General features: G+C 38.7%; 1 protein-coding gene across 1 annotated transcript in view; it reads left to right on the top strand.

Annotated features, from left to right (window-relative positions):
* plpp4 (phospholipid phosphatase 4) overlaps positions 1–9,832 on the top strand; it is a 163,029-nt gene extending 153,197 nt beyond the window's left edge. Inside the window, exon 7 of the mRNA XM_017694051.2 lies at positions 7,032–9,832. Coding sequence (XP_017549540.1) covers positions 7,032–7,243 — 212 coding nt within the window. The 3' untranslated portion in view covers positions 7,244–9,832. The remainder of the gene's footprint in view (positions 1–7,031) is intronic.
* Positions 9,833–14,841: the final 5,009 nt, after the last annotated feature.

Below are 14,841 nucleotides of genomic sequence, written 5' to 3'. Positions count from 1 at the left end.
GTCCAAAGGAAGTATCTCCAAAATCTCTTTGCAGAAAAGGGCAAAATGTTCTTTGCTTTCTATGTAATTTAACCTCTTTTCATGACCAAATCGTAAGGCAAATTATTCAGTAACTGTGTGAAATAAATGTAAATTATTTATTTATTTGTAAAAGTTCCACTCAAATTAACAGAACGTGTTTTATGATCACACTGATTATTATATGCTTACAATTTACTGCTGAAAGCCAAAAATCTCAGAAGCTCTTTGTGTTATTTTATAAACGCAATTTTTACAGAGCAGATCACTGAAGAGACACCGTCTGTTTATAGTTTATAGCCCAGATTTCGTGAAAAATGGGTCGACTTTCAGTAGAAAAACAAACTGAGTTCAGCTTCTTCTATTATAAGGGTTTAAAATGACATCACCATCTATTTCACTGGAACAAAGACAGTTATAGCCTCATACAACGCCCACCGTCTGAATGTAGCTTATGAAATATGAAAGTTATGAAGAATATGATGAAGTGTGTTTTGGAACCACCGGTGGTCTCAAGGAGTTGAAGAGGTTAAAGGAAAGAGGTTTTTTGTGTTTTTTTATTTTTTATTTTAAGCAGTTCTGGAGCATTGCTATTGGTCTGGTCATCATGAAATTTTCCATTTTTAATTTTTAAATCTTTGTGGCCATAAAACGTTTATTTGGAAACGTTTTTACAGATAAATACTATGATAAAAGTTAGAGTGAACAACCACACAGAAAGTAATGTAACTCACGTTAGCTAGGTTGTGGCTTGGCAAACTGATGCTACAATTGCTGCCACAAAGCTAACCACACAAACATTAGCAAACAGTACAAAACAATACTGCGCTACTGGTTGTGTGAAACAGCAATGGTAAGTTAATGTTGCCTGCCTGCCAACCAGAAACAGAGCAGCCTCCTCATTCCTTTTCATAACTTTCAACTCTCAATGAAGCTGAATTTTCCCGTTTCACCTTAAAATCACTTACATTCTGACAAAAGACAAGAACTGATACATGATTTAAGGTGGAAGGAGAAAATGTACATAAGAAGCCAACTTCAGCCTTGTCAGCTTTCTCTCCACCACTGAAATGCCTGATCTAAGAACTTCTTTCTCAATCTTTGTTCTTCAGGTGTTCTCCTCTTGTTTCTCAGCCATGTCTCCTTCCTGGTGATGCATGGAGATCAAAACACAGCTCCTCCCCATTTTGCTGATTGGCTTGAATTGTGTTGTGCAGCACTATTATTTATTTCCCATTTACAGAGCCAGTACTGTGTTTGAACACTGGATTTTTTTCCAGACAGAAACCAGAACGGAAAACTAGCAGACCATTAGGAGAGATTCACTGAATTTGACAAATGTTTTGGATTGAATTGTATTCAGTGCCTTTAAGCATTATTTGGAAGATGTAATATAATAATAATAATAATAATAATAATAATAATAATAATGCATCTAAACTATGTAGGACTTGATTGTTATATAAAGAACCTTTTTGAAAAGGGTTATATGTAGCCCCAGAAATGGTCTTCTATTTTATACAAGCTTTATGTCATATCAATAGTAGAATGGTTTTTGATGCTATATAAAACTATATACAACACGATCTGAAGAACCATTTCAGCATGCAAAGAACCCTTTAAACATGGAAAGGGTTTGTTGAGAGTTCATGGTTCTATATAGAACCGTTTTTTTGCCTATTAAATAAACCATCTTTTTAAGAGTGTTAATCATTGTCAATCACATTTGTCTCACATTTGCTCGAATGGAGCCCTTTATGCAACTTAGATGCCAATAAAATGAACAAAAACTACCAATATGGCAAGTGATTTTAACTTCTGATTGATAGTTGACATAAATACCTGATTATTTGCTACATCAGGAATTACATTAATATTTATTTTACATTCTGCAATGACAGGTTCATTTCTGCAATTTTGTCTTTTCCATTTATTTCAATTTCCAACATTGATAGAATGGTAGAATGTTATGGTGCATGTTCTATCATAAAACGACAATATCTGTTCAGGTGCTGGATGTCTAGCTAGTTCCTCAAACACCCAACAGGGAGTAGATAGACTTCAGTAGTCTATTTACTGAACCTCCCCCTGGGTGTCCAGCCCATTCGGCACTACTCTAGAGGGCCATTTCCATCCACAGCTGAAGCCTGAGCTGGTAAAGGATGTTTGCAGCGGGAGCTCTGAGTAGCAGATCCTTAACCATTAATCAAGTCTGACACAGGAGACGTCTTCTACAAGGTCTCCAACAAGGTCGCAGGAGGATCTTTTTCTGGAGAGGGGAAGACGAGAAGTGCACCTTCACAAGCTTACAGCAGTACACCGTTTTCTCAGGGCACTGAAATAACAGTGAAACAGATACTCTCAGTGAAAAGGGTTCTCTATAGAACAAAAAAGGGGTTATTTGATGTAAAACAATAATGGTACATTTTTAAAGAATTGTTTTATTGTTATTCAGCTGGTATAAGTTTCCATATAGTAGAGGAGGTTGTACTGGGCCGTGTGTTGGAACACTTTTCTCCATGACAATGAAGTTTTAACTAGGCCGTCAGCTGGTTTGATTTTCCCTGTTGTAGAGGAGGTTGACTGGGCCGTGAGCTGAGACAATTTTCCCCGCAGCAGTGGAGTTTGACTGGGCCGTGAGCTGGGACACTTTTCTCCATGATAGTGAAGTTTAACCAGGTAATGAGCTGGTATAATTTTCTCTGTAGTAGAGGAGGTTGACTGGGCCATGAGCTGTGACAATTTTCCCTACAGCAGTGGCAGAGACCGCTGCACACCAAATGTGACATAAAAAAAGGACATGAAAATGTAAAATAATCAGAGGTGATTTTTTCACAGCAAAACTATCTACACCGAATGCAACACAAGGTTTTTTGGAATTTTCTGCAAAAATTGATGCTTTCCATTTTGGAAAAGAAGGAGAATGGACAGTTTCCGTATTTAGGAGTTTTTTTTTTCACATTTAACTCAGATTTAAGAGATTTTTGGAGACTGTGATCATTTTATTGTTGATGAAAAAGTTCCATTTGTTGGAATGCAGCTGCCCCATCATCTTTGTTGTCATCATGCCAACAGCAGAAGATCATGATTGGTCAATGAGTTTTCATTGTCAGTGAAAGTTTGCAAGGTTCTTTAAAACAGACAATGATTCTACTGAGAACCATGAATTCCATGACTTCTTTATAGAACCAGTTCATGCTTAAATGGTTCTTTGCAGTGTAGAATGGTTCTTTAGATTGATGGAGAATGTTGTTTAATGTAGCACTATATAGAACATTTTAGGAAAATGGTTTTATGTAGCACCAAAAAGGTTCTGCTAACTGTTATTGTTATGTCAAGCTTGTAACCCTTTTTGGTGCTATATAGAACCATACTTCAATCTGAAGAACCAATTATGTTTTAAATGACTCTGTATTTTCTCATGTGTAAAGCACTTTGAATGACAGCAGTGTGCCTTGCCTATATAGAACCCTCTTCAAAAATGTCCTATATGAAACCATATAAAACACAATCCAAAGAACTCTTTCATGATGCAAAGAACCATTTTAATCTTGGAAAGGGTTCTTTGACTGTTTATGGTTCTATATAGAACCATTCACGAACCCTTGAAAAACCATCTTTGTTAGTGTGTAGTTATTCCTATGTATTTTCTTCTCTGTTCTTTTCTTTTAGTGGTTCTTTTCATTTAATTAAGTGCTCACCTCCTTTTGCTTTTCTTTTGTTTCTGGTTTTCTTTGCTGCTTTCTCCATGGACAGCAATTAAACTGCTGCACACATTCATTCTACCTCCTTGTTTCTTTGCACCCAACATGTTACAACAGACACTGTATTCAGCAAAAGGAGAAAATAACACACTACAGCCCCTTTACTCACAGTTTGAGCAGCTGCCATCAGGCAGGAGATCAAAGAGCTACCAAAATACAGGAGGCCCCAAGTGCAAATGAAAATCTTGAATTTTTAAAGGGTGGGGATGCTAAGGCAGTGTATACTATGCTTTTTACTGTGTGTCTTGTTATGTTTGTGTGTTTTTAATTCTAAAGACAAGCTTCCATATCTGTCTGTGTGTCAGTCTGTCTGTCTTTCAAGTGTGGAATTGTGGTATTGAAATGTGTGTTGAAATGAATTCTTTTTAAGGCATGTTTTAGTGGAGGGCCTATAAGAGGGTTAAATATTCTGGATCTTGAAATAATATTTTTTAAATCACTTTGAGCTGCACTATGATAGACTTTATTGTTTTCTTCATGCACATTAGTTGCTTAGTGACGGTCCTCTTTTGGACAGACCTTGATGCTAAATAACCCATACAGAGCTCTCAAGGCATCATCAGCTTGGACTGATGAAAGATGCAGCTTGTTAGAGAGGAATGTAAAATATTTGGACATGATTGTTTCCACATCAAAACTATGCACACATATTTTTTAAAGGTTTGCTGTGTTTTTCATGCTGCAAAAATAGGAAGAATTTATATCAAAAATAAATATACTTAGGCAGAATAACTATCAACTACATCAAAAAAGGTCCTTTGCTCCCCCCGAAATAAGCAAACTGTGACGGTGCGTTCCATTTTGGAAAAGAGAAAAGAGAATGGAGAGTTTCTCCATTCAGGAGCTGAAACTTTGTGAGTTCTTGCACATTTAGCTCAGATATCTGGAGTCCAGTTTGAGATGCTTTTGGAGATTGTGATCCTTTTATTGTTGCTGAAAAAGTTCTATTTGCTGGAACATATTTGCTCCATCATCTTGACTGTTGTAGTGGAGTTTGACAAGGCTGTGAGCTGGGACACTTTTCACTGACACACTGGTGTTTGACTAGCCCATAAGCTGGGACAATTTTCTCCACTGTATATGGAGTTTAGCTAGTCCACGAAATGGGTCAATTTTCACTGCTGTAGCGATTTTTGATAGACAATGAGCTGGGCTGCTTTTCACTGCTGTAATGGAGTTTGACAAGGCCGTGAGCTGGAACACTTTTTACTGCTGTAGTGAAGTTTGACTAGGCCGTGAGCTGGAACACTTTTTACTGCTGTAGTGAAGTTTGACTAGGCCGTGAGCTGGAACACTTTTTACTGCTGTAGTGAAGTTTGACTAGGCCGTGAGCTGGGACACTTTTCACTGCTGTAGTGAAGTTTGACTAGGCCGTGAGCTGGGACACTTTTCACTGCTGTAGTGAAGTTTGACTAGGCCGTGAGCTGGGACACTTTTCACTGCTGTAGTGAAGTTTGACTAGGCCGTGAGCTGGGACACTTTTCACTGCTGTAGTGACTAGGCCAGGGGCGGGGCTTCAGGGGGGCTGGGAGGATGGCACGCCCCCGGCCCGGGCCTAGAGGGGGCCCGGATGGGAGAGAGGATAAGATTTCAAGTAGCCGGGCCTCTATCACGCATCACTGATTGTATCCAGATGAGCACGGTATACGTCCAAAGGCATAGCCTACCTTACATCACCCATCATTCAAGTTTTACATGGGGCTTTTAAAGGTTGCCACAGTCAGGACTGAGTCATGGTTTCTAAAAACTTTACCGACTGACTTTAGTGATGTAGCAGGTGTAAAATATTGAATAAAATGTTGTTCTGCATGACTGGCTTTTTTTTCACTCTTACTTTATTTTCACTCTTACTTCTCATTTAACTTTATGACACGCAAATTTTCTAGTGGATCACCGATATTTTCTCCTTGTCAACCACCCAGCAGTAACTTATACATTCAGTGAGGTTTTCACCGTCCTCTTTTTATTTTTGACTCTTCCTGTCACCGTTGCATCCTCTGAGCGCTCATTCTCCAAGTTAAAACTCATTAAAAACCACTTGAGGAGCACAGTGGGACAGGAGAGATTGAGTAGACTTGCCATGTTGTCCATAGAGAATGAGAGAGCAAAGAAAATGGACATACAAAGCATCGTGGATGAGATCGCGGAGCGCAAGGCTTGTCGTATGCCCTTCAAATAGTAGTGAATAGGCCTAAACTACTTGTGTTTGTGAACATGTGGGCCGCTGAGCCACTTTTACCAAACTTAAAAGCTTAAAAGATTTGAAATAGTTAAAGTGGGTGTCAAAATGATCTGATCGCTATCCATGGTGCTGAACTGCTTTGAATTTTTTTTGTTTGATCATTAGTTACCATGTAGCCTAATGTTTTTGTTGTTCTCTTGGTGTGTTATATTTAATGTCCTTGATGGACTTCAAAATGACATAGTTGTTTTCTGTGGTGCCGAAGCTTGTAAGCCCCACTGTTGCGGGTATATGTATGTTGTAAAATGATGTTATGATGAGCTTTATTAAATAATAAAGGGTATATAGGGCCCTGTCATTTGCCCCGACCCTGGCCCAGCTCTGATTTGTTCCGCTAGTGGACTAGGCCATGTGCCGGGATGCTTTTCTTTTTTTTTACAGTGATTTACAGTGATAGTCAAGTTATATAAAAATTTAATTAAATCATATAGGTTAAATGTACTATTTCTTGCTGTAGCTACACTCTCACTGGGATGAGAACCTCAAGGGTACATCTTCAGTACATTTACTTGGAGTGTAACCAACTGGTACTTCCTTTCTCAGTAGGTTCCACTGACCTCAGACACCTAGTCTTTTTTATTAATATTTAAAAAGGTTCAGAACTTGTGAAAAGTTACAAATGTGCACTTTACAAATTCGTCTCTCTACATTTATTTTCTCCTTGTAAAGTCTATGTAGTTTACTTTTAGAACTTATTTAATGTACACAACTGGACCTTATTGTGTGCCGTTTACAAAATTGCACATGTGCAGTACCCTTTTTTCCAACAGTGTAGGGATTTTCAAGCAACACAGTGAAAGAATTAAAGGTAAAATATATAGAATATGCTTTGATAGCACCAGTACTCTTTTGTGTGGCATGCTCCATTCTACACATGGCATTTACATAACAAGCCATGTTCCTTAGTTTTACACTATGAAAGATGTAAGATTTTGTTACTGACATGTTGACTATACCTGATGCGTGATATAACTGGAAAATAACCCTACTGACCCCTGTTCTCACAGATGCATTCGTTGGGGGAGTGATCGGCCTGCTCTTCGCTTATATCTGCTACCGCCAGCACTACCCGCCTTTTCTCCATACAGACTGCCACTTGCCTTATGCCAGCCTGGCACTGAGCGCCGCCCAGCAAGCACCAATCACCCAGGAGCAGCCTCAGCCCACAGACAACGCCACCAGCCTGCCTCTGGAGGGCATGACCGAAGGGCCTGTATGACTAACAGAGACTGCCACCACCACACAGCCCCTCCTCCAGCGCCACCCACTCGGTACAACCCACACAGACTGACAAACTCTTCAACATTCCAGTGGGAATGTACCACCATTTTGATTTTTCTCTTTCACCTGTTGTTTCTGTTCTCTCTTTTATTTTTATTTGTGTGCATTTGGTTTCTTTGGTCCTGAGTCAGTAGCCTCTTTTGGATGGTATTTAGACACTGAGTGTACTCAGTGGTGGAGGATGTGGGCAGTATAGGGGAAAAATGGGGGTTGGAGTGAGTGGTAGCAACAAGGCAAAGGCAGCCTGATTAAAACTGCATTCACAAGGACATTTTGTCAAAATTTCTGTCAAAAAACACAAGTCTTGCAATTGACTTCAATGAGAATAATGTGTTGATGCACCACATGCCAAAGTATAAAAACTAGCATAAGATTTGAAATTTTGGTGCAGTGTATTCTAATCATATATCAGACAGTAGGAGATGTCTGGTACAGAGCTTGAGTCAGTCAACTCGATGTTGAGCAAAATGGAAAACAAACTGATTGGTACTGTCTCATATATATATGAGAGTCAGTATTTTTCCACTCAGCATTGACAGCGAAAAACATTGACAACTTAGTTTGTGTTTCATTTAACAAAATATTCTATATAGGATTTAAATCTGGACTCTGACCGGCTAAAAACCTCAGTAGAAATCATCATATTTTGTGCTTGGCCCGTTCTTTTTACCCAGGAGCATATATCACACTAGGAAAGAAAAGTTGATCTCCAGCCCACAATCAATAAATCAGCAATGCATATCAGTACATTCTTTTGACAGATCCCAAAATATCTTTAAGAACTTTGGCCAAGGTCACAGTGGAAACTGGAAGGACTAACAAGCACAAAACAGGGAAAGTAGAGTACAGTGTTTTTCACAGACATCCACTTTGGGAATGTAAAATCAAATCCAGTCAAGTCAAGAGGCTTTTATTGTCATTCCATCTATGTACAAGTACACAGTGGAGTGCAATTCCATTCCTCCAGGAACAACATGGTGCAATAAGGAACAAAAGAGTACAAAGTGCAAACGTGCACAGCCACATAAGACAAAAGCATAAGAAGTGCACTTTTCAAATGTCAATCGCAACATACTTTTATAATGTCACTGTGTGACCAAAACCTTGTGTTTCCAAAATGTTAACATAGCAGAATAAGGAAGAAAACATTCTTGTAATAGAAGCTAATAGAATAATATTTTGCACCATTTCTATCTGTCTGTTCATTGTGACATTTTAACACAATGTAAACCATCAAAAATGGTGACACAAGGTTTTGGGTGACAGCGGCTACCGATATATAAGCCTGATGAACTTGGGCTTCATGACAGCTGATATTGTTGATTTCTTCCTTTACCTTTCTGTCCTTTTTCCTTTTTTGTATATCTACCTGTCCAGGCTCCACCCACAAATGTGTTTTAGATCAGACAAGCTATTGTTGTTCATTTTGAATGATGTTTATTTTGCATGTATGTGCGAGGTCACATTTTAAGGATAGAGCCCGTTTTCTTATATAAACGAACTAACGTTAGCATAGCGGCAAAGCTCAGTAGTGTAGCATTCAGACAGAAAGTCAACAGACACTATTAGCAAAAAATCTGGATAGATTGCTCATAGAAGGGTCTTCATTATTTTCACTGTTCTACAAATTTCAGACCAACAGTAAATTGACTGTGAAGTCAATGGAAATATATGGAATTATACAGAGACCAAAAAATCAACAAATCCAAACAATCTTCTATTTTAGATTATTTATTTGATTTGATTATTTTAGAAATGACCCAAACCACACACGCACTGTGTCTTGATACAGTTTTATACCAGCTTGGTACATATAATTGAAATATATTTAAGTTTATACATATATGTGTGAAAGTCTTAGGCACCTTAGAAAAATGATTAAATACATTTATGTTTTTTGTAAATACATTTGTGTTTTTACCAGTAAAAAACTAAATAACATAGAATAAGTACAATTAAACACTAATATAGTACAATGTAACACACATTTCATGTTTTATTTTTTTTAAAAAGAGCTTGCTTAAAGCTAAGTTTCTCCTGAATGCCATCACATAAATTTATTACATACTGTCAGCAGTGCTGATTTAACATAATGAAGTATTAATTAGATAAAGCAGGTCTTACTACAGGTAATACTGGACTTCTTCAAGGAGAGGGCAGGAAATGACACTAAATCATTCATTATTGTGTTAATACTGTTTACTACTATTTTATTCTAATGTTTGTGTTTTTCTAAGCAGTAAACAGGATCTGTGCAGATAAACAGCTTTTTCAGTATAATCTCCTCAGGCCTCTGTACTTTTTGAACAATTTTGTTTTTGGAAACGATTTTTGTAGATGCCAAAATGATGGTTCTTCAGCAGTTCTTTGGTAAAGAAAATGGTTCTATATAGAACCATGAACCATTTGTACATTTTCATCTACAGGTTTCTGCTTAAATGCAAAATAAATTTGCTTCTTAAACAACTACAAATAATGTAAATGATGCCTAGGTACATATTTAAAATGGACAGTTCTACTAGGGTTCTTTAGTAAATAAATTGTTTTTCAAACCCCTTGCATGATTAAAGAGTTTTTCAGATTGATGTAAATGATTCTATACAGCAAGAAAAATGGTTCTTCTATTGTAACAAGCTTGACGTAACAATAGAGGAACACTTTTGGTGCTGTATAGAACCATTTTCAAAAAGGTTCTATATAAAATCATGTAAAGCACATTCTCCATCGATCTAAAGAACCCTTTCACAATGCAAACAACCCTTTAATCATGCAAAGGGTTCTTTGAGTGTTCTTTGAGAACCAATTTCTTTACTAAAGAACCCTTGTAGAGCCGTCAGTTTTAAATATGTACCTAGGCATCAATTACACTAACTAAGAAAAATGCCTTTGTGGGCGGAGCATGGAAAGGTCCATCGATTTACCTTGTTTCTCTTGCTTTATTGCTCAGTCCCGTTTCTTACCTTTAACCCTACACCTTGTTTTCTAGTGTCTTCTTGCCCCTTAAGTTACAGGGCAGTGGTTGAAATCTTTCCTCTGAAATGGGACCCTCAAATAAAAAGAGCATCACTTCATTAACAACTACTAGCGCTGCTCTGCAGGCGATCCTGCCCGTCTGCATTAACAGCAGAGGAGGGTGAAGTTCAGCTCCTCACTGCTGGACTTTAGTTACATTTAGGGCATCATATGCCTTCAAAGAGGGGGGCAATTATGTATTATCACCCACCCCTAATTCTTCAGTGATAAGAAGCTGAAGTCAGATATTCACCAGCTTCTCATTCTGATTTCCACATTCCACCTTAAATGGAGCAGGAGTTACATTCAGGTGCTTCAGGCGTCAGCACTGCTGGACTATTTAAGGTGGAACGGGAAATGTACTTTCCTAGCTACCGAGACATTAGCATTCTATTATCGATTTTTTATGCTTGTTATGAAGAAAAAGACCAGAATACACTGAAAGGACATTGAACTAAGAGAGTACCATGCTTGTTGTAATTTTTAACTGAGAAAATTCTCACATTTTCCTTTTGGTCTCATAACTCTGTGTTTGGAGTCTCTGAATAACCTCTGTTCGCAGGATCATGTAGCCCCACTCCTGCATCTCAGTTAGAATCAGGACACCCTACCCCTAGACATGAATGTGTAAAATGGAGGGGTAGGGCTAAGTGGTAGGGGTGAGGGGTGAAATGGGACTGAGCCTCTCTCTCTCTCTCTCTCTCTCTTTCTCCCTGTTATAATCAGTCATCTCCCTCTGCTGTATCTTTCCCTCACACATTCGCTCCTGGCCGCTGGATTTCCCTCCGTTTGACATTTTTCATGCCTGGGCTGCTGAGAAATTCGAAGGCAGATTACAGCTAAATGAGGGGTGATCAATAACGTGCAGGTGATGTGTGTGCTGGAGCGTGTGTATGGAGGTGGAGCAGGGCGGAAAACCTGAACCTGAACCTGAATTAATTTTCATTATGAGAGGTGTGGGTGCCACTGCCGCCGAACACATTAGAGCAGAATCGAAAGGGAAGCATCCACGACAGACGAAGCGCTTTTTCTCAGCCATGAGTGTGTTGCTGGGGCTGTTTATGGCCGTGGCCTGCTGCAATCATGCCACTAATGTGATCGTTCATTAACATGCCAGAAGCACTTATGACTTAATAGGGTTGCCTGCGTTGATTGGACACAAAGGGGAGCTACATTAATATGATATAGACTGTGATTAATTAGTGAGGAAAAAAATTAACCTGGAGTCTGACAAATAAATAGTGAATGTCACTGTTTATGGAACTTAAACACTTGAAGTAAAATGCATACAATCATAGTTTAATGTCTGCTTTAACTGAGATATAATTTGAACTAAAATGAATGTTTTTTGAATGGAAATGATTTCCATGATAGTGAACACTTACTATGGCCTTCAGTTTAGACCATTAATATCAAAATTTGGTTCAAAACAATAAAAAATACACTGCTACAATAATGATGCTGTCGCCCCTATAGGATTTCAATAGTTAGTTAGCACTAAGCTAATGCTGGTGCACATAAACATAGATTGGTCTTTCTAGATTATCCCTTTAATATTGCAGGCTTGTTACAGGCTTATTACCCGTTAACTACAGGGACTTCAATACAAACTGGCTGAGCAATTCTTAAGTTCTAGATGTGTGTAATGAACCTTTGGTCCTGCCAGTGGCCAATAAAGAGGGACATTTTAAGCTTGTGAAAGTCATTCCATATGTTTTATATTCTTTTAACAGATGCTAACATATATTTGAGCTTGTATGTATCAGTTTTATAGTGACTCAGTAAAGAGTCCTGTCTTAGAGCTGCTGTTATCGTTTTATATTCCTAATAACCAACCTGCGGCCTATGAAGGCGTGTCTTTCGAAGGCTGCCTAGACCCATGAAAGCCGACCTGAAATAAGACAATCTGCTTTATGGCAGATTTCCTGTCAAGGCCTCTGTTACCACCTTTAGTGTTGTATCACAAAACGCCAATCCTGTTAAAGTTCTTTAAAGATGGAGAAACTTAGATTTTTATTTATTTCTTTATATATTTTCATATATTAGAGCTGGAGATGCTTCGCCGCCAGCGCCTGCATGTTAGCATGAGTTTTGCTTCAGACCACATTGGCTGTTTTTAACATTTGTGTCGTTAGTAATTCGACTCAGTTTCAGCCCAATACTTACATTTAAAAGTGTCCCCTCAGCCAATCGTTCACTCCTCTGCTGATGTGTTCACATGTTCCTAAGTCCTCACTGGCATGCAGCGAACCTTGGGATATGTTGGAAAAAAAAGGACCCATTGCTTGGCTGCTGTGACGCAGTCAGCCTACAGCCTTCCGAAGGGTGCAGCAACTGAATTGGGACTTATAACTATTCACAGTCTGTGATGTATCTAGAACATTCAGAAGGTCTAGAGTGACATTTTTCCTCATGAAATTGGTCCCAAAACAAACCGCGATTGCTTAATTCCTCATTCATTTCTCAATTATGTTGGTAGTTAATCTCTCTCATGAAGTTCTAACCAAAGGGATAACTCACTTGGCTGTATCTACATAGATCCCGCATTTGCTGTCGCACATTTAACCCTTTTTTCCAAACGAATTAAGAATTAATTTTCAAAACAAAAAGAATTAAAAGTATTACTTCACATTGAGAGTTTAAATACAACAAGCATGATGAGTCTAATAAATAGAACCTAACTAGAAATTACAGCCATGTATTTCTCAGCTCCCAAAAAGCATTAGGTCCTCTTTGAAGGCCTAGCAGGCAGAGATTCTCACAAGTCATTTTTTGCAAGTCCAAGTCAAGTCTCAAGTCTTTGATCTCAAGTCCAAGTCAAGTCTCAAGTCTTTGGTCTCAAGTCCAAGTCAAGTCCCAAATATTAGAATGACACTGCAGTCGCAAATCACTTTATAGTTGTAATGGTCTGTTATGACACTTCTGATGTATAATAGCTTAAATGAAAAAATTTAGATTTTGGAGATCCAGATCAGTGACTGCCTCCACAAGGCGAAGCGTTGAGTTCCATCTTGTTGACACAGCAGATGGGATGCTGTGATTGGCTCCATATTGAGCCTCAAATGCTTCCTTCATGCTACATGTAGAATGCAGCAAACTGCAAAATTTTGTCAATTTTGCCATTGCATTGTTTATACATTTTGTTTCTTTCAGTCCATCTCGCACAACAAGTTGCAGGGAATGTGCAAAACACTGTAAGCGCTGCTGCCGGCAACTTCTCTGGATGGATTCCACATCATCCTGGAACTCTTCACTCGTTTCCTCCCATAAGTTGCCATTTTCCAGATCATTGTCACCATCTTCACTATCAGTCACAGTAGAGGGGAAACAAACTGTGAAAGCTTTTTTCATATTAGCAGCATTATCAGAGATGATGTAATCTAATTTGTGTTTTATGTTAAAGTTGTCACATATCTCTTCAAACTTTTCACTTATCCTTTGTCCAGTGTGTGACCCTGTGAAATGCTCACAACTTAAAAGGACTGACTGTAGTCTTGGGCCATTCTTCTCAAGTTCCATAAAATGAGATGTTATACCTAAAAAGCCACGCATGCTCCTGTCAGTCCAGATATCCACAGTCACAGAAACAGTGTCTGTCTTCTCTAACTTGGATTTTATCTTGGACATTTTGTCTGCTGCAAGCTCACTTAGACGCCTGGTTACTGTGCTGCGACTTGGTGGGCAGTATTTCTCCTCTACCACTGCCATAAAGTTTTTAAAGCTGGGCTTGTCAATCAAAGACAAGGGGAGGTTGCAAGAAATAATAAGGTCCTGGATTATTGATTCAGTGATGGCCTTATGTCTGGGATGTCCCTGGCTGTACACTTGCACTCCTTTTGAGTGAGTCAGAAAAGAGTCAATGCTGCTCTGTCCCTCTCCACTTGCCAATTTTTTTGCTTTACAGAATTCAGAAAACCTGTAGATGAACATGGATATCTATTTGGAATAGTAATTAGGCTTCTCAAATTTATTAGTTTGTAATGTGTACCAACTTAGCCTTGATAAACAAATTAGTCAGACATGAACAGCTTAAAATACTGCACGTTACAGCTTATTTTTATCTGAATGTAGAGGCCAAAACATTACATTAAATGCCTCTCCTTTTCCAGTCAATACCAAGCTAACTGGTTAAACATTCGGTTGTTATAAGTAACACACTAACTGTGATGCTAAGCTTGTTTGTAGCAGATGCTAATAACCTTTCAGGCAGTGACTCACCTTTCCGGGTGGGTTTTCAGGTGGCGAATAAAATTCGATGTGGTGGAACCAGCGTCCTGTATTTTAATTCCACAGACGCTGCAGTTTGCTGCTCTTTTATTTTCCACTTGTGCGAAGTTTTTGTACCCAAAACGTATTATAAAAGGAGGAGCAGAAGCAAGCGTCCTCACCGGCGCCGTCATGATTGCGATGGTTTGCGGCGCGCGCATTTGAGTCACGTAACGTTACGTCAGCGGGAAGTGAAAAGCATACAGACAGGCGGAGAAGAGATTGTCAAATGAAACACAAAAGAACATTACAAATAAA

This window comes from Pygocentrus nattereri, chromosome 5 (genome assembly GCF_015220715.1).
Source record: "Pygocentrus nattereri isolate fPygNat1 chromosome 5, fPygNat1.pri, whole genome shotgun sequence".
NCBI classification, from domain to species: domain Eukaryota; kingdom Metazoa; phylum Chordata; class Actinopteri; order Characiformes; family Serrasalmidae; genus Pygocentrus; species Pygocentrus nattereri.
This window is presented reverse-complemented; position numbering and strand designations above follow the sequence as displayed.